This window comes from Anguilla rostrata, chromosome 10 (genome assembly GCF_018555375.3).
Source record: "Anguilla rostrata isolate EN2019 chromosome 10, ASM1855537v3, whole genome shotgun sequence".
Classification (NCBI taxonomy): Eukaryota; Metazoa; Chordata; class Actinopteri; order Anguilliformes; family Anguillidae; genus Anguilla; species Anguilla rostrata.
The window spans coordinates 24,455,152-24,480,280 of NC_057942.1; the positions used below are offsets into that span (position 1 = coordinate 24,455,152).

The following is a 25,129-nucleotide window of genomic DNA, read 5'->3' on the forward strand; positions in this document are numbered from 1 at the left end:
TTATCTACCAGTATATATGCACGTATGTGTCTGTCATTGTTTGTGTGTTTGCTTCCATGTTTGTGTGTATCAGTGAATGAACTACTATCTTGTGAAACTGAGAGCCCCCCAGGTCCGACAGCTCTACTGTTCGCTAACCTCAATGTTGCGGACAGCGAGTGGAAACTGCTAGCAGTTAGATGGCTAGCTGTAGTTAATGTCACAGGCTAGCTAGCTATAGTTAAGTATTTTTAGGTTTAATAAGCTATAAGTTAAGAGCACTTATAGCTTTCTAGCTAGTGCACAGTTGTAATGAAACCTGGAGCATAGCTACGAGTTAAGCAGGCAGCCAGTTAGCCATCAAGCTAACGTTAATGATTTCATCTATGCTATATGCCAATGCTGGCTAGCCAGCCACACTTTGGTAACATCAGTTAAATATTTCATTTTCAACTTTCAACTTAACTGAGCTGAAGTTTACAAGTTAGCTAGCCATGCAGCTGGTTTAATGAAGCTAAGTAGCCAGCCAGTTTTATGAATGAAAACAAATGTGGCTATGTAGCTGGCTACACCATGTTTTTCTTAAAGAGTAATGTTAAATGTTACAAATTCAATCAGGTTTTATGACCAACCTTGTAATCATGCTGGTGTCTGAGTCGTGAAACAATATCATGTGGGGTTTGCAAGTGAAATGATAGAGAATGCATTTAAATAAAATATAAATAAGCTTCCCAAAAGGATTACACAGATGTAAAAGCAACATTTATTATTATTATTATTATTATTATTAGTTAGCAAGTACGTTTCCACACAAAACCAAGATGGTGACCACAAAGCTTTTACAATGTCCTTTTGCCTGTGTATCAAGTGTCCAGCAATTGGCTAATTTCAAGATGAGATATGGTTATTGGCAGATGTAGCTAAATGCCCAATGGGGAGAATTATTGATAGTGGTACTGGAGCATTGTGGTGATGTAATCAGCAGGAAAATTGTGTCTGTTGTGTCTGTTTACATGAGTTCAGAAGGTACAGAAGTTAATGTTCTTCAGGGCTGCGAGTCTGAGGTCATTGTGGTTATTTCTGTAGGAAACCCTGATGTGAAAACTCTTGGTGCATGCCCTGCCAAGGCGTAATTTGTTGGATGGCATACCTGCTATCCCAATGTTGAGCGATCAAGTGGCAAAAAAATCCAAAGTCCATGAGGTGCCAGGATTATCGCGATAGGCTGCAGTTTGTTTCTAAATTCTCAGTTGCTAGGGTCCCATTGAAAATAACAGTTTTGATTCTCAGGTGAGGACCGCACAGACATTAACGATTGTGAAGTCTCTTTATGAATGATAATGGCCTGACATTGCCTTGAAGCTACACCATAAATATTCATCATATGTGTCTCAGCCTGGCATGCAGAGCTTTAGATGCTCCATTCAAGACCTCATGCTTAAACAGACAGAGACAGGGTCTTCTGAAAGCTGCATTAAAATGTGCATTCACACACCACTGTTCAGGAGCACATACTGAGAACAAGCTGTTCTCCATATGAAATGGGCTGTGCTCCATAAAACACAGACTGTACTCGATCAGTGTACACATTTGCAATCTTCCCTCTCTGACCAGAATAAAATGTCTTTGAGCACAGAAAAGGAGTCTGATCTGAACTGAACTGTAAATTAGATGGATATTATCCATTACATGTGTCAAGAAACTCTCAACCCCTCTGTGCCTTGGCTAAAACTCTGAGGCATAATCACTTCTTCCCCCCATCTTACCTTGTCTCCGTCCTCTCCAGGGGGCCCCAGGGGCCCAGCGGGTCCTGGCAGCCCAACAGGACCCTGGGCTCCATCTCTGCCGGCAGGACCAAGTGGGCCTTTCTCTCCCTTAGACAGAAAAGAGTTTATCCTCTCAGCACTATACACCCAAACATTAGATCCTAAACTACACATATAGAACTATGCTCTCAAATACTATACCTTCAGAACTCTTTAGCCCCAGAGATACACCCCTAAAACTACACCCTTAAACAGTAACCCCACAGATTCAGAGGTGTAGGAGTGAGTTTGGGGGGACGCATTTGCACCCCAACCCCTACCCCTGCCCGTCCCCACAATAAATATAGTTAGTGTAAAAGTTTATTGGTTCCACCAGAGCCAACTATGGGTATTAAAGAAGCATACTGTACACATGCTAGCCTCATCCGTTCTCACCTGCAAGAGTTGGCTTTGTTATTCCTTTATTTTTCTGTGTGTTTGTGAGATATCTCCTAGTCAATAACACGCTAACAGTAGACACCATCAAGAATGACAAGAATGAAAGTATCATGTTTAATCAACTTAATTAAAACTATGTTTAACCCCCTAATATTGAAATCCACCTCTCTACCAATCCAAACCCTCTACTGATATACATATGAAATCTATCAAAACATTTATTTACATAATAGAAGTATGACATAGAGAAAGACAGAAAGATAAGACAGATAGTTTGTCTGCAAGAGGAAAATGCGCAGGCCTATGAAAACATTCCAAAAACATAACACACATACAAAAAAGTAATTCAATTCCCCTTTGTCCCAACCCAACTTTCACTAAAATAAATAAAAATACTTTAACTACACTTTTTTGCTTGCACCCAATCATTGAAATTCTGTTCAGTGTAACATTATGGAAATATGTAACGTGTATGTGTGTCAAACATAGTAATATGATGTGTTGCGCCAGAATAAACGTTGAACTGGAATCCGTTTTGGGACTGCTTTTGATGCTGCATTTTTGGATGAAAGAATGCTTGAAATAAATTAAATGAAGACCACCAAATCAGCCACTGGGCCGTCCCACTTTTAACACTAGAAAGGCCATGTATTTTTACTATCTTGAACTGCCAAGCCTAATGCGCAGTGGCATCAGGCTCATCCAGCATTACAACATCGATTTCAGCACACACAATTTCATAAAGATTAAGAAACATTATGTTGTAAAATAATATTCATGAAATAAAGGGCACAGCTGTATTAATTTCAACATTTTTATTTCTTATTTATATAGGTTTTGTTATATACGTAGGTAAGGGAAAATGTGCCAGCTCGTATTACAGGCACATTGAGAAAAATGCTAAATGGAGAATGTAGTTCAATAAATACAAAGTGCAATATTTAAAAAAGTTATTTCTTCAGTCATAACAAATTCCACTCGCTTCTCCCTTCCCTTTGATTCTGATATTTCGATTGAGCTTTTACATATGTTCGGTTTCTCTCCAATTACTCATTAATTCCACAGGGAGCACACAGCTTTGGTTGTTTGTGTGAGCAGGAACCGTACAAAAATTGATTGCATTTCACACAGTTGTCTTTATCCTTATTCCGACTGCATTTTCCAACCTGGCACTGCATTTTTTCCCAGGAGTGATGGGTGTGGTGAGGTGATGCTGCGACCATGGCTGCTTTGGTTGCCGCTGCTTTTGTCTTCGACTAATTTTCACGCAGCTCCCATGCCAGGTCCATGATGGAGTCTATCATCAGTAATTCTCTTCCCATTCACTTGTGTGATTTGTCCATCCTGTACTCTATTCAGAGTTTATCCAAAGTCTCCATGGAGTTATAAACCCATCATTTCTATGAGTACAATGCCCACAATTATTAATCCCCAAGCTGAAGTCAATAATAAAGTAAATATCTTTATTAATAAAGAGTAATCATCGTCTTTATCAAACAATTGCAGTTAATTAATTTTGTGTGATTATATGTGCGATATTATTTTCTTATCAAAGCGTTGTTGCTGAATAGGGTGCTGGAGGTGAGAGCAATCCATTCACACCTGGGTATCAGCACCTGTTACCTATTGTCTGGCGTGGCAGTTTTGTGAAGATAGTGGTACAAAATGCCTTCATTTGTTTAATGAGTCAATTTTTTCAAACTCTAACAATGCAGTTACTTTAAGTCCAGCTATTTAGGAGAAGTTGTGGAAGGAGGAGGGTATTGCATTTATGGTGTTGAAGTAATTTTCATTTTAAAGTCCAAACACATGACGTGGATTGACAAAGGCCTTTCTAGTGTTAACCTGGCTCCGATACTTTCAGCAAACATTACAATGCTTTCCTGCTTCTGAAAATCTATTGATAGCTAGATTCATGGTTTAACCAAAAAAGGTTCTATTCTTTGATACACATAAGGCACCCAAAAAAGTAGTCAATTAATGTGTGTGAAATTTATGACATATTGAACAATAAATATAACTTTATAATACAATTTGAACTTATTTTAATATGTTAATAGTAATGGCATAGTATTCACATTACCTTCCTCCTATATGACTGCAAACTTTGAATGGGGTGATTTTTTAAGGATTGGGCTCCATTAAAAGAAAAGATTTTTGCTGTGTTGGGAGGAATGGTTGACTGTGCTCCCACAGCATTCCTTTAATACATTTTTTAAAATGAATTAATTAATTAAAGTAAATGGTAAATGGACTGTATTTATATAGCGCTTTTATCCAAAGCGCTTTTACAATTGATGCCTCTCATTCGCCAGAGCAGTTAGGGGTTAGGGGTTAGGTGTCTTGCTCAAGGACACTTCGACATGCCCAGGGCGGGGTTTGAACCGGCAACCCTCCGACTGCCAGACAATCGGTCTTACCTCCTGAGCTATGTCGCCCCTATAGTACATGGCGATTGTTATTTCTTTTTCAGTACAATTATTGGAGGGACAAGTTTAACCGTTTCCCATATTGGGGGAACATGTCCTCCCTGTCCCCCCTGCTTCTTAAGCCTTTGCTCAGATTACACTCTTGTATCTACCCCCAGAATTTAACCCTTGGAATTGTACACCCTCAGAACTATATGCACTTGTAGCTAAGTCCATTGAATATAATGCCCAGAGAACTCCATACCCTTAGAACCCTACGCTTTCAGAATTCAGAACTACACCTTCGGTCTCTGAGACTGTGAGTGGTACGCTACTCTAGGCCACAGAGTGCTGCCTGAGAGTAGCTAAACCATGGGGGAGTAGCAGGCTAGTATAAACAGCAAGAGCTCAGCATTCACACTCACCGGGCCACCTTTCTCTCCAGCTGGGCCTGGGGGCCCCTGGGGACCCGGACGGCCTGGAAGCCCAGTGGGTCCAGCGGGACCGGCAGGACCCCGTTCACCAGGGGAGCCCTGCAGATAGAGATGGCAGCACAAAGAGCACTGAGATGAACTCCTTATAGTGAGTGTAAACTTGTTACATCTGAAACTCCATCCCAAAGACAGCAGCAGGGGAAATACTCTGCCACAGAACACCATATTCATCTCAAACCTTACAGAAGATCACACAAAAATCAGAAAAACACACAGCTGCACTTCCTCACTGTGGTGCCAACAAGTGTGACGTGTGAGAATCGTCTTCAGTGAGACTACTTCTGGTTTGTCCCTTGTCTGATTCAGTTCATGTGTGTTCATGTCTAGCTCTAATGTTTTGGTGATGCGATTAATAACAGTAGTTGTATACACATTCAATTACAATTATCCACCTGTGGTTATTTTCCATTAAAATAGTAGTAATCAGAATTATACATTATCAAATTAAAAGGTATAAAATGCAGGTTTTTTAGCTTTGCTGTGATAAATTAAATCATCATTTTGATAGCTGTCACCATTGAGGAAAAGCAATTCCAAGGTCTGACTGCTGGCTTGTCATTTCGCTTAGCTGCACTAGCTGTACAAAAGCTCCAGTGAAACTTGATCCCACTACACAAGCTCTGTAGCCACACCCACTCCTCCCCTAACAGGAAAGAGCATGGAGAAACATCCTGAACATATCTTAGAAGAAGAAATACAGGCAGAGGAGCACAGATTCAGCAAAGATGCACAGTCTGAGATTTTTGTAGTGCGTCATACATATGACTAAGCGTGGTTACTTTATATATTCAAGGTAAAAATCCTGCATGGTATGCCTTGAAAAAGCAATTATTTAAACATCCATCTTTTTAGTCCAGTGCAAATGTGATGTAGAGATGACACTCCACATCCCATTTGCACTGTAATAACATTTCCCACAAAATAAAACCAAGCTTAGTGTAAATCTGTCTACTGTGTGTTTTTGAGTATAATCTCTGTACTCACTGAAGGTCCAGGGGAACCGGTAGGGCCCTCGTTTCCTTTAAGTCCTGCTGCCCCCTGGTGGAGAAAGTAAAAACTCTTGAAACAAAGAAATATTCGGCAGTGCAGTGCAGAACTCTCTCTCTCTCTCTGCTGTTTCTGAACTCTGTCTCCACTGTTCCAGATAGCTCTCTCTGCATCAGAATTTCCTGTCATCTGGTCCATTTATCCATTTATTTTATTTACAGATAGATGTGTGTGCAGTGAGAGAATGGTGTGTGTGCGATAGATTGGCAGCCTGTCCAGGGTGTATTCCTGCCTCTCGTCCAATGCACGCAGGGATAGGCTCCAACCACCCTGCCCAGGATAAGCGGGTATAGACAATGGATGGATGGATAGATGTGTCTGCGCATTTGTGTGTGTGTGTGTGTGGTGTGTGTGTCCGGATTTGAGACGGTGATTGTAAGTACACTGTTTGTTTTGTGTGTATTTGTGTGTGAATTTTGTGCTATGACATGTTCCCATACCCTGTGCTGAAATGTAGGCCTATTTGATGGAATATAGGAGAGAAATAGCAAATTCACACTCACCAGTGGTCCAGGCAATCCTCGTTCGCCAGGGAACCCCCTCTGTCCTGGAGGGCCATCCTTCCCACCTGGGCCACTGGGACCAGGGTCACCCTGAAAGGACAGCAACTCCCTTTTTAGCCACTGCCATCAGTATCCCAATTCCATCACAACAACACCATCAACACACACCAGAATCTCACATCTATCTACTGATAACCTCTTCTTCAGATCCCAGGGCACACAGGTTGAGGGCTCATCACGTTTTGGGCTGCTCACCTTTGCTCCCTCTTTTCCTGCAGGTCCAGGCAGGCCCTGCTCTCCTGGAGGCCCTGGGGGCCCGGGGTGTCCCCGATCTCCCATCGGGCCTGTTTCGCCTGTGGGGCCCTACACAATGGGGGAGGGAGTCAGGCAGATGCAGTGGCCACATTCCCTTCAGTGGGTTTTCAGCATGAAATTTGTTTATCAAGCATGAATCATAAATGTATTACCTTCTATGCTTATATTGTTTTTTACACTGAGCCCATGCATCCACAAAGTCATATATCAAATCATATGTCGCAAGGTGTGTGGGATGTATAACCTGTTGGATATGATACAGCTATGCAGTTAGACTGGGTAATGCAGTTCTCTACTTTTAAATTGGACTGTAGCTCAGTGAAACTCACACTCTCCAATGCATGAAGAATTGTACTGTCCACTGCATACAGACCCACAATGTCCACTGTGTGCTGACTCACACAGTTCAGTGCGTGCTGAATTACACTGTTCACTGCATGTACTCCCACTGTTCACTGCATGCAGACCCACACTGTACACTGAATCTAGAATTAAACTGTTCACTGCATGCAGACGCACACTGTTCAGTGCATCCAGAATGACACTGTTCACTGTATGTAGACTCACACTGTTCACTGCATGTACTTACACTGTTCACTGCACCCACAATTACAATGTTCACTGTATGAGGACTCACACTGTTCATAGCATGCACTCACACTGTTCACTGCACCCAGAATGGCACTGTTCACTGTATGCACTCACACTGTTCACTGTACCCAGAATGACACTGTTCACTGTATGCACTCACACTGTTCACTGCATCCACAATGACACTGTTCTAGGGATTTATCTGAATCCGAATACTGTATTCAGGAAAGCACAAATAATGCGATGGAAACAGATATTTCTTCTACCCTAAGTTGCTCGTTATTATCCGGATTCGGGAAAAAAAAAAAAGTCAGCTCCATGTCGAGTTCTCATAGCCTCTATCTAACTTTACAGGGGCAGAGAGAGAGAGAGAGAGAGAGATGTATCTGGAACTCCGGCACACACACCAACAAACTTTGAGCCACTGGGCTGCAAAACGTTTAACAAATAAGTTCTTTGCGTCAGCCATTGTTTCTTCAAATCGATTCATATCATTGTGGATGGCCACAAGATAAAAATGCCCATTCTGTTTGCAACATAGGACTTTGATTTCACTAACTAGTCATTTCATTTATTACACATTATTGAAAAGTGATTGCTATATTCTGTAGTTGCCCCCACTGAGGCAGCGCACAGCAGGCAGCGGGCTGAGAACTGACCATTCCCGGCTATCACACAGGGAAACTCTCGCATCGAGGAGGAGGAAACGTCAGGTGCTGGAGCTAGCGAGACAAAAGCCTGGTGTGGCAGCTGGATTTCTTTCAAACCCCCGCAACCTATACATCAAAATGAACCTGTAGTTTTAGCTGTATGTGTTCCTCCATTTAAATCAAAATATTTTACGAAACGTTTTACCTTGTATTTCAGTCAATCTTCATCCGTTTAAAATGTAACATGCTGTATGTATCAGCCTTAGGTCTTGGCTATCAAATGAACACGAAATCCAGTCCAGATTTTCATGGTAGGCTAACAGTTGCCACCAAGGGAAAATATGTGGACATCAGATGGTTTGCAGTCTATTCAAACTTAGTTCAGAAGGGGAAAAAAATAAAAAATAAAAAAATAAAACAGGCAAAAAAGTTCATGTATTACTGTTATGTAATTACTGTTGTAAAGTAGTAATTCACGTTTCCCTAGCGAACTGCAGTAACGGTAACACATCAAGAAACGTGAACACAGCATCATTGAAATTTAAGATTATCCCTCCCAACTGAAGGACATTTTTCTATATATCTTTACTGTAAACAGTTTCTAGTTCCAATGCAAAACAGAATCTTTCGATTTATATATATATATATATATATATATATATATATATATATATATATACACATATATTATATATATATACACACATATATATATATATATATATATAATATATATATATATATATATATATATTTTTTACAGTTTCTGATTGTTCAATGCCCCCCCCCCTCCCCCCCCCAGAGTTCATAAAACTTAGTTTAGTTAACAATAAAAAAAAATTAAGTATGAGGATGTGGAAATATATTTTATAATTATATGCCAACATTAAATCAATTTGATGCTTTGAAGGCACAACAATTGCATTGCCAATTAATATTAGGTTCGAAAATACAGCATTTGCCCGATTAAACCTGACTATAAACTACGCCCACTTTATGTCTTCTATTTGTCTTCTATAATTTTGTTGGTTGAACAGATACAGATACAGATATAGATAATGACGTCTCTGCACACCCCTACACTGTTCACTGTATGCACTCACACTGTTCACTACATGCTGCCTCACACTGTTCACTGCACCCAGAATGACACTGTTCACTGTATGTAGACTCACACTGTTCACTGCGTACAGACTCACACTGTTCACTACACCCAGAATGACACTGTTCACTGTATGCACTCACACTGTTCACTGTATGTAGACTCACGCTGTTCACCGTATGTAGACTCGCACTGTTCACTACACCCAGAATGTCACTGTTCACTGTATGCACTCACACTGTTCACTGCATACAGACTCACACTGTTCACTACACCCAGAATGACACTGTTCACCGTATGCACTCACACTGTTCACTGTATGTAGACTCGCACTGTTCACCGTATGTAGACTCGCACTTTTCACTACACCCAGAATGACACTGTTCACTGTATGCACTCACACTGTTCACTGTATGTAGACTCACACTGTTCACTGCAAAATCTCCCTGCAATAATACCATATTCACTTAAAGTATTCAGTTAAGCCGTGTTCAGTTAGCGTTTAGAGTTGTGTGGTATTGGGAGGACAAAGCCACATGATTATAAATATAGTAGGCTAATTAAGTCAACAATCACTTAAAGTTTCTTTATTTTTAAATGAAGTGAAAACTACCGCCATGTAAAACTGGACAATTTGAGCAATCAGATATAACTTGTTACTGACTCAAGCAGAAACCAGTTTCATTGTTTGTATTTGTTATCATGTTTAAAATCAAACAGTGGACAACATCAGGTTTCTGACGTAGTCACTTTTCTAAAAACAGCAAAACAAGAAATGTCACTGTCATAACCATGACTAAGCATCTTTGTTTTCGTTCAGAAAGAGACAAGATCCCACATTCATTGGTTTCGCCCAATTGAAAGAGACAGATATGCTTCTTGGCATAGCCGTGTCCGTGCATCTGTGGCGACAGAATCACGTTCTGTCAGAAACTTATGCTTAGTGTTAACTGACTGGTGTACAGCACATTTATTTATGCATGAAAAAAACGATATAATATCTTACTTATCTATTTCACTGTGTTTTTGATAATTATAGATAAATTGAAAAGTGGTGGCAGCCCTAGTCAGTTTCATCCGAGTTTGCAGTCGGGTCACTCACCTGTGGTCCCACTACACCAGGAGGGCCAGGGGGGCCAGATTTACCTTGGAAACCCTGAGGACAGAGGAAAGGTCAAAACAGTGGCAGTGGGCAGAATCACCAGGCCAGTCATTCAAATTTAAACCAGCATAGTCAGCATGACCATTCTGTGTACTATATTAGAAAGTACATTATAATGATTACAATTGTCACAATAGAAAACAAGAATACAAGAAAAACAAATGGGAAACATAACTGTTCTTCAGAACATGATTTTACACTATAATTTATCAGATTCTGACGTCAGTAAAAATATTTAAATTGGAAAAAGTGGATGACCAATAATTATGTGTAGTATTTATAAACAGAGACAATTCCAACATCTAGTCAACTATACAATGAGTATTTGCCCTGATTTGCTTCAAAGGAATGCCAGAGAGCACTCAAAACAGCTGATTGACAACAATCAATTGATGAATCCACAGATTCAGAAGATCATTATGTTCTGTACATTGTTTGAATTTGCAAGGACTATCAATCAAGGGTGCTTGAGTCATTTTAGAAGATATATAATATACACACCTTGAAGAAGATTTTCTGCGGGCCCTACTTTTGAATATACTTCACCAGTCATCATTTTTCTTCAAGGGAGGGATCAATTAATTTTATTGAGCTATTTACTTTAGAGTATTTATCAGTCTGTCTTTCTCTCTATTTCACAGATGATATTCTCGCCTTCCATACCCTTTCAGCCCTAGCCCCAACTGACTACTAAGAGATGCTCACAGTTTCTCCTCTCTGTCCAGGATGCCCTGGCAGTCCATCTTTCCCAGCTGGACCCTGAAGCACAGATAAAATCCTTATTAATGAACAGTGCTTACACACTCATACTTTCACACATACACAAAAATAACCGCATTGAATCTTTCAATGATTGGAAGCCTTCTATACTCACCGGGGGGCCCTTCAGTCCAGGGAATCCTGTAGGCCCCTGAGGGCCAGGTAGGCCCTGAAGCACAGAAAAATTTCGGCATCACAGTGGGATGCAATACTTCTCAGTTACAGATTCGTGATATTAGTAACAACTCTGTTTAATGAGACAGAAACACCAGGAAGAGAGGAATCATTCATACCCTTTCGCCTAGTGGTCCAGGGGGCCCATCATGTCCTGAGGTACCCTGAATGGTGCAGACAGAGGGAGAGAAAACCATTCATTGAGTTCGTTAGGAAATGAACTCACTGTAATATGCATAGGGGGAGGTCAGCCAATCAGTGGGCAGATGGAAATCTTTGGGGGCCTTACCTTTGGTCCTGACTTCCCTGTAGGGCCCCTCGGGCCCCTTTCCCCACGGGGCCCCTAGGTGACAGAGATAAGACAGAGTGAGATTAAAGACTCATAGCACAGGGGACACGGTAAACCACAGCATACTACAGTCACAATGAGCCAGACTGCAGGTTAATAAGAGTACAGTTACAGTGATTCACAATGCAGGCTAATAGTAGTAGGAGTATAGTGTGACCACAAACAGACTTTGGGCTCCTAGGCAGACAAAAGCACAGTGATAGGATGAAACTTACTGTGGGTCCTCTCTGCCCCCTTGGACCAGCCTTTCCAGCTATGCCCTGAGGAGGAAAAAAATGATGTGACACGCATACATGCCCATACACACAAACACAAATGTCTACAAAAGTCATACCACTTCAAGTCCCACTTATGACAAGCCTGTTGTATACATTTAAATGACTCCTTCCTTATATCAATCCATTTACTCCTTGCATTCCTTGGGACCATCCTACCTCAGTATTTACAACTGACATTGGGGACCCGGCCTATAAGAACAGAAACCATGGACTGCATGGTTCCAATTTCAGAAGTTGTGCTTCCACACTAATTGCAAAAGGGTGGGTCAGTTCAAACACAAGATTAGAAGCACCAGGACCAACACAGGTCCTTGTTGAGGAAAGTGGAGACGTGGCATGGAAAAAACAGATATATTCTTTGAAGACCCAGCAATTCATTTTTGTTCCACTAGGGGACGTGTCTCTGGTCTTTATCTCAAAAACAACATCAACTCTCTCATCATTCAAACTGACTGCTAGATATTGGTTTTATTTCTTTTGTGTTTTTTGGTGTAAAGGTGTCATAGAGCTGACCTAAAACAAAAACTGGCACCCACATTGGCCCTCCGGTGTAAAGGATCCCGAATTCTGCAAGATTATACATCCATATATTGTATAATGGATGAACGGGTGCTGCATTTATCTAGTATTCAAAAAAGAATAATATTTTGTCAGGTGGAAATTATCTTTTGAAGTGTGCATTGTTTTTCATTTAACAGCTATCTGTAGTGACACAGCACTAATCACATAGAGACCTAATGACCCAGCTCTAATGAAACATGCCACTATTGACTCCCAGTACTACATCAACGTCCATGGATGTGTCTGATGTGTGCACAGAATCATTAAGATAGAGTTCTTCAATAAGCACAAATCAACAGTTTTAATTAAGTGAAAAACCCTACCCTGTAAACTAGTTTCTGTTACAGGCCAGAAACAAGGCATTTGTACAGCTATTTCCTATCCCACTGTCAGTATCGCTCAGGTGGTGTGGTCCACTCCCATGTCAATAAAATAAGTTCACCAAAATGAGTCGTGAGTCGTTATAGAGCATTTATTTTACAGCACTATTTTGGAGGTGTGCAATATTCATTCCATTCCAGTAGTGAAATACATTCATCAAATTTGATTGAAACTACTCATTGAAGCTGAGATATACAGGCTAGTTTTTATTTTTTGTTTGTCAGACTGCTGGAAACAAAAGAGATCCTCCTGACTTACTCGAGTTCCTTTTTCTCCATTGGCTCCTGGGAAGCCTTGAAATCCCTGCGATCCCTATAACCCAGTGACAGAGAGAGTTTGTCAGCCAATCAGAGCACAGGAGCATCGCAGACAGTCAGAGGGCAGGGTGGATGGCCCAGCAGGGCCTCTCTAGACCATGGCCCACCCCATTTAATTGGCCATTGCACTGATGCACTCCACCTGGGGCCACTCACCTTTGGACCTTGTCTTCCTGGATATCCAGGCAATCCTGGAACTCCCAACTTGCCCTGCAAACACAAAGAAGTCAAAGCCTGCATTTACCCACTACTGATGAAAATTGCTTTGATTTCCAATATTAACATATTAACATTCAGAAATTGCACTAAATAAGTACCTTAACTTCCGTAACTTCCAATATGTATTCATGTAGTATTAATATTTTATCAATTAAGGATGTGACTTGCTGTGCTATGTCTTTCTCCTTGATTTTGAATTTTTTCCCCAATTTAATTCGTTTATATGCATCTCAGGGCATAAGGGTTAATTTGAAAATTATTTTAAATAATTCAATTCACAATTTCAGAACATATTGATTTTTGCAGAACAGCATGTGAAACCTGCAATCTGATTGATGAGAAATGCACCTCTTTCTCACATTTGTGATTAAATACTTACTTTCTCTCCCATTGGACCCGCCTGACCTGAGTCTCCAGGGAGGCCGCCTCGCCCCTTTGGACCCTCTGGTCCATCTTCACCTCTAGGGCCACCGGGTCCTATCTCCCCCTGATAAGAGAAATGCCAACAAGCTCCGTGATAAGTAGAGAAGCAGCAACAGGCTCTGGAAGGGTGTGCCTGTTTGTGTGTGTGTAAGTGTACATATGTATGTGCGTAGAAGCTTGTACCCTGTCACCCTTGATGCCCATATCCCCTTTGAATCCAGGGAACCCATCTTCTCCCTGAGAGAGAGAGAGAGAGAGAGAGAGAGAGAGAGGCTTAATGTAAAAGCACAAAGTATTTATTGTATTTACATTATTCATATAGTTACTGATTCAATGGCAAAAAAAAACAAAAAAACAATTCCAATATTAGCACAGTGTCGTGCCACACAGGTCTATGAAGGTCCTGTCCTAAATTATTGCTCCATTCAAGTATACAGTATTCAGCACATTTTGGTACTTAACAGCCACCGGCCTGTAAAGGAGACACTTACATCTGTCTTTACAAACTTCTGTGACTTGTCCGTGTTATGACAACACTGATGGAGCCAAAGCTCCACATGTAATAAACTGGTAAAAAGGGTAAAGGGTAAATAAGTGGGTCCAACTGACAAATGGTATGGTAAATTATCCTGATAAACTCTTCCATCCCCTGTCACCATTTCACCTTACTCTGCCCATTAATCCTCAACTTTTCAGCTTTGAACTCTGCCCATCATCCCTTCACCTTTGAAGTCTGCCTATTAATTCTCACCTTTTCGCCTTTGTGTCCCTTTAGTCCTCGTACCCCGTCTGTTCCCTGTAGGATGAACACAGCAGTGTTATTGCAGATACCAGTCTGTCTGTGTGGAGGTAAAGGAGCAACTCCATATGATTATATATTTATAATTTATTAAAAAATATGTAAAACACTTTATAACTGTGTAAAAAGCACTGGTTGTCAGTGTGGCACAGCATTTGAAAACCTTGGATAAACTTGTATAAACTAGCAAAGCTATTGCTACCTGGCTCACACCAGTACAGTACTGTAACAATGGCAATGGCTGGCTAGCTATCTTGACAACTAAAGAAGTTACCAAACTTTACTTACTGAGTGTTCTGTTACCCATTTCACAAGTATAGTTAAGAGTTTATGAAAGTTTGTTAAAAATTTCCCCCAGGACATAAATTATATTTCACACAAAAGGTTGTGGTTGTGAATGCTACAAACTTCATAATGCAGTTTTGCAAATATTAATATTTACTACAGTCCTGGCCTGACCCTAATTCTGGAGAGTGGTCGGAGATTTTTAATATTCATGGCTTAATGATTATGTATAGTGTCATGGAGAGGGAATGAACTATGACCGGGTCTATGGAAGGTGAATTTTCATGCATAGAATAAATAATTAATAAAGTTGAAATACAACAGCATGACTATGCACATAAACATAAATTATGGTCTTATCAAAAAACAGCATGATAGAGCATGATAAGACGGTAATACGCAGATGCATTTGCTCTGTATATCAGTCAGCCAACTGTTTTAGTAATGTGGAATAATTAAATTGGCTTGGCAGTCATGGTTGAAGCAGTTGGAAAAGCACAAACTGGAGTGGGGCGGAATTTTAGTTGAGAAGCGCGCACACAAAAGAGGGGTAGTCTTTCAGTGGATCAGTGGGCATGGGACGCAGGAGGGGGGCTTTGTCTCAGTGGCTTTATCTCAGTTTGTCCCATGCAGGAAACAGATCCATAGCAATTGTCTGCTGATGACACTATCATTCACAATTCCAGATTTCAACCATAAAAAGAATGCACTGTGTGATGTGTACCCTCATAATAAACAGAACTAACCTTCACTCCTCTGGGCCCAGGATAGCCAATAGACCCCTGGGGACCAACAGGCCCCTGTCAACAAGACACTGCATGTGAATAAAACATACTATGACATTGCTAACACAAAGGTATCACATACAATGACCTCACTCTGGAGTTACTCACACTGAATTTACACAGTGGCTCTTAGTTCAATCATTTATTTTGAAAATAGACATACCACATTTCCTTTCTCTCCAGGTGGGCCTTCTTTTCCTAGGTGACCCTGTCAGTGAGAATAAACACGATGATGAGTCACTGACATAGAACATACTTAAAAACCAGGAAAACCCAAAGTTTTGAAACGACAACTTCTATAATGATATCCTGTCCTAAGCAGTTTGTAATGCTTATATTCACTAATCTTTGGGGGAAAATCTGGCATATGCAGGTTGAAATATTCCATTCAGTATTGCTTGCACAAATGTGGGTAGCCTGGCCTAACCGAGGCCTTGTTTCACATATGTTGCTCAAACAAACCAGGATAATTTGAGGTGTATCTTATCAAATTATCTAATTATTCAATTTGGGCTTACTCCATTTCACAAACATGAACTACGGTTTGATTTGTTAATTTGGTTAACATGGTTGAATCATTTCATATAACTAACTGTGCAAACCTGCTCTGCTATAAAGGGGAGATAAATTGCACACCAAAAACAAAATCATACTCCCCCAACATAAACAGAAAAAGAGAGGTGGCGCTGCCCTTTGCAGGATCATGTAACATGTCGAAATTGACAAAAGCAATATTTATACACTCTCATAATGTAACCAACATTTTTAACCTGTACTTTTAAATTTTGTTTTGGGGTTCCGGATCACAAAATTATGGCAAAACTGGAGGGGGCATATTTGTTTCCCTCTAAAGATCAAGAACTCATCAACATAAGGCAATCATAAACCAGGCAGATAATTGTAGATAAATTAAATAGACATATGCCTACACAAGAAGAATTTCATTCACTTGCTTTCTGATAATGTCATCACACTGAAACATTAAATTGTATTATTTTTCAGTGCATGTGACAGAAGCTACAATGGCAGCAGGCCACGTGAGATATAAAAACTGATCGCAAACATTATTACAGGCAGACGCTCTTATCTAGAGCGACTTACATTGTATCCAATTATACAGTTGGATATATACTGGAGCAATGCAGGTTAAGTACCATGCTCAAGGGTACAACGGCAGTGTCCTACTGGGGAATCAAACCTGCGACCTTTAGGTTACAAGACCAACTCCTTAGCCATTATACTACACTGCCGCCCATTTATTATTACATTTTCAGTGTCAAAATGTATTGGTGCAAGGAAGCGGAGCTCAATATAGTATCTGCATTACTGTTAGGGCTCACTTTGCTCCGCACTGGCAATGTACACAACTATTAATTGTTGGAGTTAAATAGTTTATCCAGAAATGTCAACAAACTAATCGGGTTAACTGAGTTAGTCACGTACATGAAACGGACAGTTAGAAATGCTGAGTATTCAGTACTGCTGAATAATGTTGACAATTTGGCCTAAGGAATGTGAAGTGTGATATTTCGTTTGAATGCAAAGGGAGCTTCCACACTCACCGGGGGGCCGTCAGCTCCAGCCATTCCAGGCAGACCTGGTTTCCCCAGTGGACCCTACAGAGAAAGAAAGAATCACTCCTGAATATGAATCCCACTCTCCTTACCACTACTACCACATCGAAAAAAGCAGACACAAACACACAGTGGTGCTGATGATTCACAAACACACATCATTACTATCATTATTATTACTACACACACGCGCACACACACGCAGACAGTATGATTTCCAAACACACATCCCCATTACTACTATGCACAAACATGCATATGTGCAGGGACACATACACATGACTATGATTGTCAGTACTGCTACCACACTACTGCTCATACACATACTACTGCTGACAAATGGACACACAGTACTGCTCAAACTCATGCATGATGGGTAAGGGAGTGGTAAGGTACGTATATGGAGGGTGTAACACACATGGGGAATCAGTACTATGGACAAGTAGTCTTCAGACAAACTGACACTGGCAAGGAGACACTGCAAACTGACACTGCTGCAGGGTAATAACCCAATAGGGAGTGTATGGGGCCATAGGGGGTATAGATGTAGAGGGGAGCACAGGGGCAGTATGGGGGGTGTAGAGGGAGGTGTACTATACCTTCTCTCCGGGTGGGCCTATGGGTCCCTGTGGCCCCGGGAGGCCCTGTGAGGAGAGAACATCCCATCAAAGAGGAACTAAGAACAAATACTTAGTCAGGACCCATAGCGTAAAGGATTCAGGAGCATAGCATACTGGGAGGGAGAGGAATTCAGATTATAGGCCAGTGTTGGAGGACAGCATGACTGCAGACACTGAAATGTGAACACACCGTTCTCAAGACACATGGGACAAGATATCAGGATCAGCACTCCTGACCTGAAATGTTCCCTCTGCTCACAGATGTCACCAGAATCTTATTTTAGCTCTGACAACCAAACCTCACCTGAGCTCCTGGACTCCCCTGCTGACCTGGGGGGCCAGGCTCACCCTGTGGACCCTGAAAGAAAGAAAGAAGGAAAAAGAGAGAGATAGAGAGAAATGTAATGGAAAATGATTTGATAAGGTATGTAAAACGATTTTTAAAATGCTGAGAACTCTATCAAACAAAAAAAAAAAACATAAAAATCTTGAAAACCAAGATTTACGACTCAGATACTGTGAAACACTCAAACAATATAAACAAACAATTAAAAACAAAATACTGGAACAAATCAACACACAGCTAAACAAAATGGAGGAGTCAATAAACCAAAACTGCTTCTGAGAAAAAACCAAATTCAACAAAAATAGAATAATTATTCATACAAAACTGAAATACTTTTTCAAAAATATTTTGAAAACCTCTACCAAAAAATTCCACCCAAAGTACAGAATAAACAGAATTTGATTTGTGCGACTTGAACAATTAGTATCATGTATTAAAGACAAACAAAACCCCCTATACCAGGGATCATCAACTCTGGCCCTCAAATCCAAATCCAGCCCTGGTTTTCTTTTCTCCCAGGTAATTAGTGCTACTGATTGGCCAGACTGTCTTCACACCTGACTCCCAGGCAAAGGGAGGGTGGAAAACCAGCAGTTCTCGGACCTCAAGGACCATGAGTTGCTGATCCCTGCCCTATACAATCCTATAACTAATGAAGAGCTGCAATAAACAGTCAGAGCCCTCAAATCACATAAAGCCCATGGGGCTGATAGCTCAGTACTGAGATGCTAAAGCACAGCAGCCCTGCAAATGCAGAGCGCCCTACTGAAACTCTTCAATCTTGTGTTGAAAGCTGAATATTTCCCTGAGTTGGTTTTATAGTATTATAGCATTATAGTATTATAAATGCCTAAATACTTGCCTTCCTTATTGAGTAAAAGTCTAATTGGCTTTCTTCCAAAGCGCTGTACATCAGATCATATTTATACCCTGCACACCCTAGTAAACAAAATTGTCCAGCAAACTAACATAGGAAAAATATTTGCATGGTTTATACAGTGGGCTCCAGAATTATTGGCACCCTTGATAAATATGCAGAAAAAATGCAAAAAAAAAAAAAGCTAAACTAACATAAGCTTTATTTTCCAACATGTGTAAACTAGTATGCTTGATTAATGATTCATTGGAATCAACCAAAGTCTTAAATGTTTTAAATAAAAAAAATATTTACCCAAAAACAGGTTCCACAAGTATTCCACCCCTGGTTTAATACTTTGTGAAAACACCCCTGGCAAATATGACAATCATGAGTCTTTTCCTATAATTTGTGATAAGGTTAGAGAACACATTTGGAGGGATTTTGACCATTGCTCCATGTAGAACTTTTCAGAATCATTGATATCTTTGGGTTTGCGCTTATGGACCACCCATCTTCAGTTCAGACCACAGGTTTTTGATGGAATTTAAGTCTGGAGACTGAGATGGCCATTGGAAAACATGGATGTTGATTTCACTTAAGCACGTCTGTTTATATTTTGATGTATGCTGGAGTCATTGTCCTGCTGGACAATCTACCTATGACCAAGTCCTAGCTTCTTAGCAGAGACAACCAAATTTTCTGCCAGAATTTCCTGGTACTTTGTTGAATTCATTGTGCCATTGATCTAAAATAGTGCCCCGGGACCACTGCCAGCAAAACATCTCCAAAATATCAATGACCCACCTCCATATTTGACAGTAGGTATGAGGTGCTTCTCCTGTACGAATTCCTCTTTTGCCGCCAAATATTTCGATGGTGTGTATTGCCAAAATGTTCAATTTTGGTCTCATCTGACAATAGCACTCTCTTCCAGTCATAATTCCAATGAGGTTTAGCAAGCTCCAGATTCTTGGTTTTGTTTATTGTGCTCAGTAAGGGCTGTCTTCGTGCCACCCTTCCAAAGAGTTAGTTGGTATGGAGATGCCATTTTATGTTTTTTTTTAGACTTATAGACCGCAAGAAACAAACCAATCTCTGCAATTCTTAAACAGTGATCCTTGGGTTATTAATGGCCTCCCTCACCATCTTCCTCACCGTCCGTGGGGACAACATGCACTTGCTTCCTCTTCCTGGCAAATTTGCAGCCATTCCATATGTTTTACACCTTTTTATTATTTCCCTTACAGTGCTAAGTGGTATGTTTAACCGTTTGTGTATTTTTTTGTACCCATTACCAGACTTGACAATAAATTACCATCGGTCTCTTCTGAATTGACAGTTATTTAGCTTTTCCCATGCTGATGGATGACAAAGGGATTTTGTATGCTTGTTACCTCATTTTTATTCTCTAGCGAAACTGGAAGTGATGGAATGACACAATATAGTTCCTTTAGACTGAGATGAACTAGATTAAGTAAAATTGTATTGCCAATTTCATTTTGTTAGATTTTACTTACAATAATTGTTAGAGGTGCCAATAATTATGGAACCTATGGTTTTAAGAAAAAATTAGATTACTTAATAAAAGAACATTGAAGCATGAGAGTAAGTGTATTGAAATAAAAGTATATAGTTTTCCCATATGTGTGAACATAACATATAGATTATTATCTGTGTCATTTATTATATGCAGCCTTTTATCTTCATTTTTCATGAGGGTGCCAATAATTCTGGAGCCCACTGTATATTCAAAAAAAGCATTTGATTCAATTTGGCATGAAGGATTATTTTTCAAAGTGGTGTAAGGGGTAAAATGTCATGACACCATGAAATCAATGAATGCAGAAAACAAGTGCAGCGTAACAATTGGAAACAAAAGAACCAAATTCTTCACTCAAGGGTGTGGAATGAGACAGGGCTGCAGTCTGAGCCCAACACTGTTTAACAGCTATATAAATGAACTGGGACCAGGCTGGACCAGACTGCAGTTCTTGGTCTCACTCGTCATAACACTGAAGTCAAATTAATGTTAATTTTTTTCTTTTCTTTTTTTTGACTATGTGAAAATGTTATTTGTTTATATGTTTGTTATGAGTGTTGCAAGTCGCACTTATTGCATGTTGTAAGTGCGGTTTTCTGTGAATTATACTATTATATGTGCTGCTTTTGCAATATGTAGTTTTCCTGCCAATAAAGCAAGTTGAAATTGAAATTGAGAGAAAGAAAAGAGAGACAGTCAGAGAGAGAGGGAGAGAGAGAATAAAGAACTGCGTTACTGCATTTAGCTCTTTGTAGCAGTACATTTTACCAGAATGCACTTAACAGTAATGCAGAGGGCTCAGGGCTGTCAGGATTCTTCCCTAATTACCATTTTCCAGGACTCAAAGAAAAAAAGCAGGGATTGATCAGCTGGAGAGATAACTTTATAGTCCCTGTGTGTGAGCTGCAGTTGTGTGTAAAGAGCTTTATACGTACAATGCTTCCTTTAGGACCAGGATGGCCATCCACTCCAGTCACACCCTGAAACAGAGAAATAGGGTCAAATCAGAATGCTGCTTTTACTGACATTGAAACCAATGTGTGATCAGCATCACATCCTACATTGCCATGTATGAAATGGTCATGTGATCAGCATTGTATTCCATTTTCATGGACTACATGGAAGCACCTTTTTTGCAGAAGGGGTTTTATCAGGTTTTATGCTTTTCAAAGATAAATAAAGATTAAAATAGTGGACTGAGTCTTGAAATATTTTTAAAAGGTTCGGGGTCCCCTCTCACCGGAGGTCCTGGGGGTCCGGGAGGTCCCTTTGGCCCCAGCAAACCACGAGGCCCCTTCAGAAAGAAGGAAAGGATGACAAGTTTTCAGCACACAACATGAAGAGGTCCAATAAAAACACATTTGCAGAAGCAAGCCCAATTTAGTGGTAATATCAATTAGAACATGAAGGAGAGATTATAGTGTGTCAAATGTACAGCTTGTAAACAAAGAAAGAAAAAAAACCTGGCTGAACACCAGTAAATACATTTAGCTGTCCAGATGAAATTTGTCAATTAATCCCCTCTTCTCATCTGTCTTTCCAACGGTAGCTACAGAGGGCTTGGTGCCAAGCCAACCCCTCTCAGTATCTACAGACCATAATCTGCCATCTTGTGTTCAGCTGGTGGTACTGCATCACATTCAGATAATTCAAAGGTAGCTTCTGTGAGATTTTATTTTGTCCACTGCTTTTATATTGTTTCTGTGTGGAGAATGCACTTAAAATGCAGAGAGCAAACTAAAAATTACAGTGAACTGGATGTCCCAAAAAGCTATGTTGATGTTTACCCAGGTCTTCACCAGACCTGGGTCTAATACGTATTTGTTTTGGATTCAAATATTTTTCTACGCTTTACAGATCTTGTCTGGTGTATTGGAATCAAGGAAATCAAGCCAATGTATAAATAAAGGAAAATAGATTTATAAATTATAATCATCACTTTTTTTCACCAATACTGTACATACAGAAGACACTGAAAACATTTCGGACTACATTTAATCTTTCATTCTTTCATTTCAAGTTGTACCCTTTCATGGTATGCTAATACATCAAATACCCATCATATTATTTTCATGTTTAGTGTAGTGATTAGTGTGGTGTCCTCTCCCGTGAAGACCTGGGTTTGAGGATCACCCAGAACCCTGCGGTTACAATACATTATGATTTATGGAACCATATATGGTATGCATACTGTATGTATATTTTAAATTTTTATATTTCAGAAAATATATTAGGATCAATATATTGTTCATACTTAATACAATATATGGAAAACAACAATCTCTTGAATATTTTTTAATATTTTCCTATAAATGTTACAATATAGCACTGCAATATATTAAGCACTTCCCATATATGGGAAAGTATATTTTTGTTGTGCAAGGGCAATCCTAAAAGTTGTTTGGAAAGATAATTGGTACCTTTAATTAGTTTCAGTTTAATACAATTTCTTTTGTACAGTGTTGATAAATTAGTAATGGAAAGGAGGACCAGCAACAAACAAACGGACAGACAGTAATTAAAACTCACAGATTCCCCAGGCAGCCCCCGTGGGCCAGCCTCGCCATTGTCTCCCTGTGAAACGCAAGCATTCAAAATAAAAGAATTTTAAGTATTGTGCAAAGTATAGCGAAGCAGCTATGTCAGACTCAACAGGTGCGGGGGATCAATGGAACAGTACTGGTGTGATTATGGAACAGTCAGCTGTTTCATGACCGAATGTATTTGAACAATCCTAATCAAATAAGAAAATAATCTCTACTCAATATGTTAAAGTGCCCTATTAAGTGATGATTATTAAACAATATGCTATTGTCGATGTCGAATGCGTGTGAGGTGCTGACAAAGAGAAAACTCGAAAGTTCCAAGAAGTTCAAGCTGTCCTCTACTAGACAGAATAGGTCTCAATGACACCTGGTAGACCAGTGGGGTTTTATAATCCATATTGTTTAAGTATAGTTCTTATTTTTTAAATAAATTATCCTTATTAAAGGGCATTATTGTTTTATGAAAGCGACAGGTAGGGGGAGCTTACCCTTTCTCCGTCTTCTCCTTGTGGTCCACGGGACCCAAGAAGCCCCACCTCACCCTAAAAAAATTCCAAAGTTCAGATCAACACATCAGCACACGCACACACACACACACACTCACACAAACACACACCAGTACCTACTCTGTTTCCCTTTTCTCCAGGTAGTCCACCCAGGCCATCAAATCCTCTCTCCCCCTGGTGTGGGACCAAAATAAGATACGGTTAGGCATGTGGATTCATAGGTAATTAAGAACTTAGTTATTTCTGTGTATTAGGCTCTGTCTGTGAGTGAGGCTCTGTTAGTTATGGTATGTGAACTCTCTGATTTTCCTGCAGTTTAGGTTAGTATAGTATTAGTACAGTGAAGTTTAGCGCTGTGAGTGTTAGGGCAGTTTAGATTTATCGGCATAATGAAGTTTAGCCTTGTGAGCTTTGAGCAGTTTAGAGAATTTTATCTCTGTGTTAGTACAGTTTAGCTACTGTAGGTGACTCTAGGGAGACACTTACCTCCGTGAATGTCTGTATTCTTACTGTCTAAAAGTATTAGGGAACTTCAGTTCTGTGAGCATATGGTTTAGCTTTGTGAATGGAGGATGACGTTTAACTCTGTGAGTTAGAACAATTTATGTTTAAGTATTGTGTAATTTAGCTCTGTGTTTTCCAGCTTTTGTCTGTGAAAAGGGGGCCTGGGCTCATTTTCACAGGCACAAAGCTGGCAGGAGGTCACATGACCTGTTCAGCCCTTAGAGATGGTACCTTTGGTCCCGATTGTCCTGGCATTCCCCTAGCACCATCTGCACCCGCTCGGCCCTGTTTACAGAGAGAGAAAGTGCATTACCAACACACCACAGTGAGAACAATAGAATCACAGCAAATTTCATTCATACAGAGCAGAGGAATTAGAACCTCAAAATTGCAATCCACTCCATCTACCTACCATGTTCCACTCCCTTGTAAAGTCTACAGTACCTGAGCTAAACTGCCCCAAAAACTGAGCTCTGCCAACTCTTTATGGTGGTTAATCTGTACACCTTGCACCTCCAAGCCGTAAATTACGGATAGTCTTCATCCTGATGGGTGGTTATATTACCAATAACCAAGACCAATCAGCTGCTATACCAGATGAAGGTTAGCTGATTGCAACAGTAGGTTGAACAGTTACTTGTCCCTATTGCATTTTCTGGGAGTATACACAAATGTGTGGGTATTCCTGTTTTTCTCTCAATCACCAGTGAAATTGGCTGGAGTGAGAGTTGTGTACTGCTGTCTTGATTTAATGCTTTCCAACAACAACAGCAACACAGGTTTATCCAAGATGGTAGGAACTACAAGCCAAATCTCAGACTAACCACAGAGCAAACCAAACCCAAACAA

At 40.2% G+C, this 25,129-nt stretch overlaps 1 protein-coding gene across 1 annotated transcript in view; it reads right to left on the bottom strand.

The window, feature by feature from the left end:
• Window positions 1–25,129, bottom strand: part of LOC135233731 (collagen alpha-1(V) chain-like) — a 133,501-nt gene that overhangs the window by 42,217 nt on the left and 66,155 nt on the right. The window contains exons 17-43 of the mRNA XM_064297531.1: window positions 24,512–24,565; window positions 23,897–23,950; window positions 23,759–23,812; window positions 23,254–23,298; window positions 21,965–22,018; window positions 21,660–21,704; window positions 18,284–18,337; window positions 17,959–18,003; window positions 17,348–17,401; window positions 15,949–15,993; window positions 15,747–15,800; window positions 14,668–14,712; window positions 14,100–14,153; window positions 13,873–13,980; window positions 13,431–13,484; window positions 13,216–13,269; window positions 11,953–11,997; window positions 11,678–11,731; window positions 11,508–11,552; window positions 11,330–11,383; window positions 11,161–11,214; window positions 10,396–10,449; window positions 6,891–6,998; window positions 6,636–6,725; window positions 6,070–6,123; window positions 5,017–5,124; window positions 1,746–1,853 (exon numbers count right to left, since the gene is read on the bottom strand). Coding sequence (XP_064153601.1) covers window positions 1,746–1,853; window positions 5,017–5,124; window positions 6,070–6,123; window positions 6,636–6,725; window positions 6,891–6,998; window positions 10,396–10,449; window positions 11,161–11,214; window positions 11,330–11,383; window positions 11,508–11,552; window positions 11,678–11,731; window positions 11,953–11,997; window positions 13,216–13,269; window positions 13,431–13,484; window positions 13,873–13,980; window positions 14,100–14,153; window positions 14,668–14,712; window positions 15,747–15,800; window positions 15,949–15,993; window positions 17,348–17,401; window positions 17,959–18,003; window positions 18,284–18,337; window positions 21,660–21,704; window positions 21,965–22,018; window positions 23,254–23,298; window positions 23,759–23,812; window positions 23,897–23,950; window positions 24,512–24,565 — 1,647 coding nt within the window. The remainder of the gene's footprint in view (window positions 1–1,745; window positions 1,854–5,016; window positions 5,125–6,069; window positions 6,124–6,635; window positions 6,726–6,890; window positions 6,999–10,395; window positions 10,450–11,160; window positions 11,215–11,329; window positions 11,384–11,507; window positions 11,553–11,677; window positions 11,732–11,952; window positions 11,998–13,215; window positions 13,270–13,430; window positions 13,485–13,872; window positions 13,981–14,099; window positions 14,154–14,667; window positions 14,713–15,746; window positions 15,801–15,948; window positions 15,994–17,347; window positions 17,402–17,958; window positions 18,004–18,283; window positions 18,338–21,659; window positions 21,705–21,964; window positions 22,019–23,253; window positions 23,299–23,758; window positions 23,813–23,896; window positions 23,951–24,511; window positions 24,566–25,129) is intronic.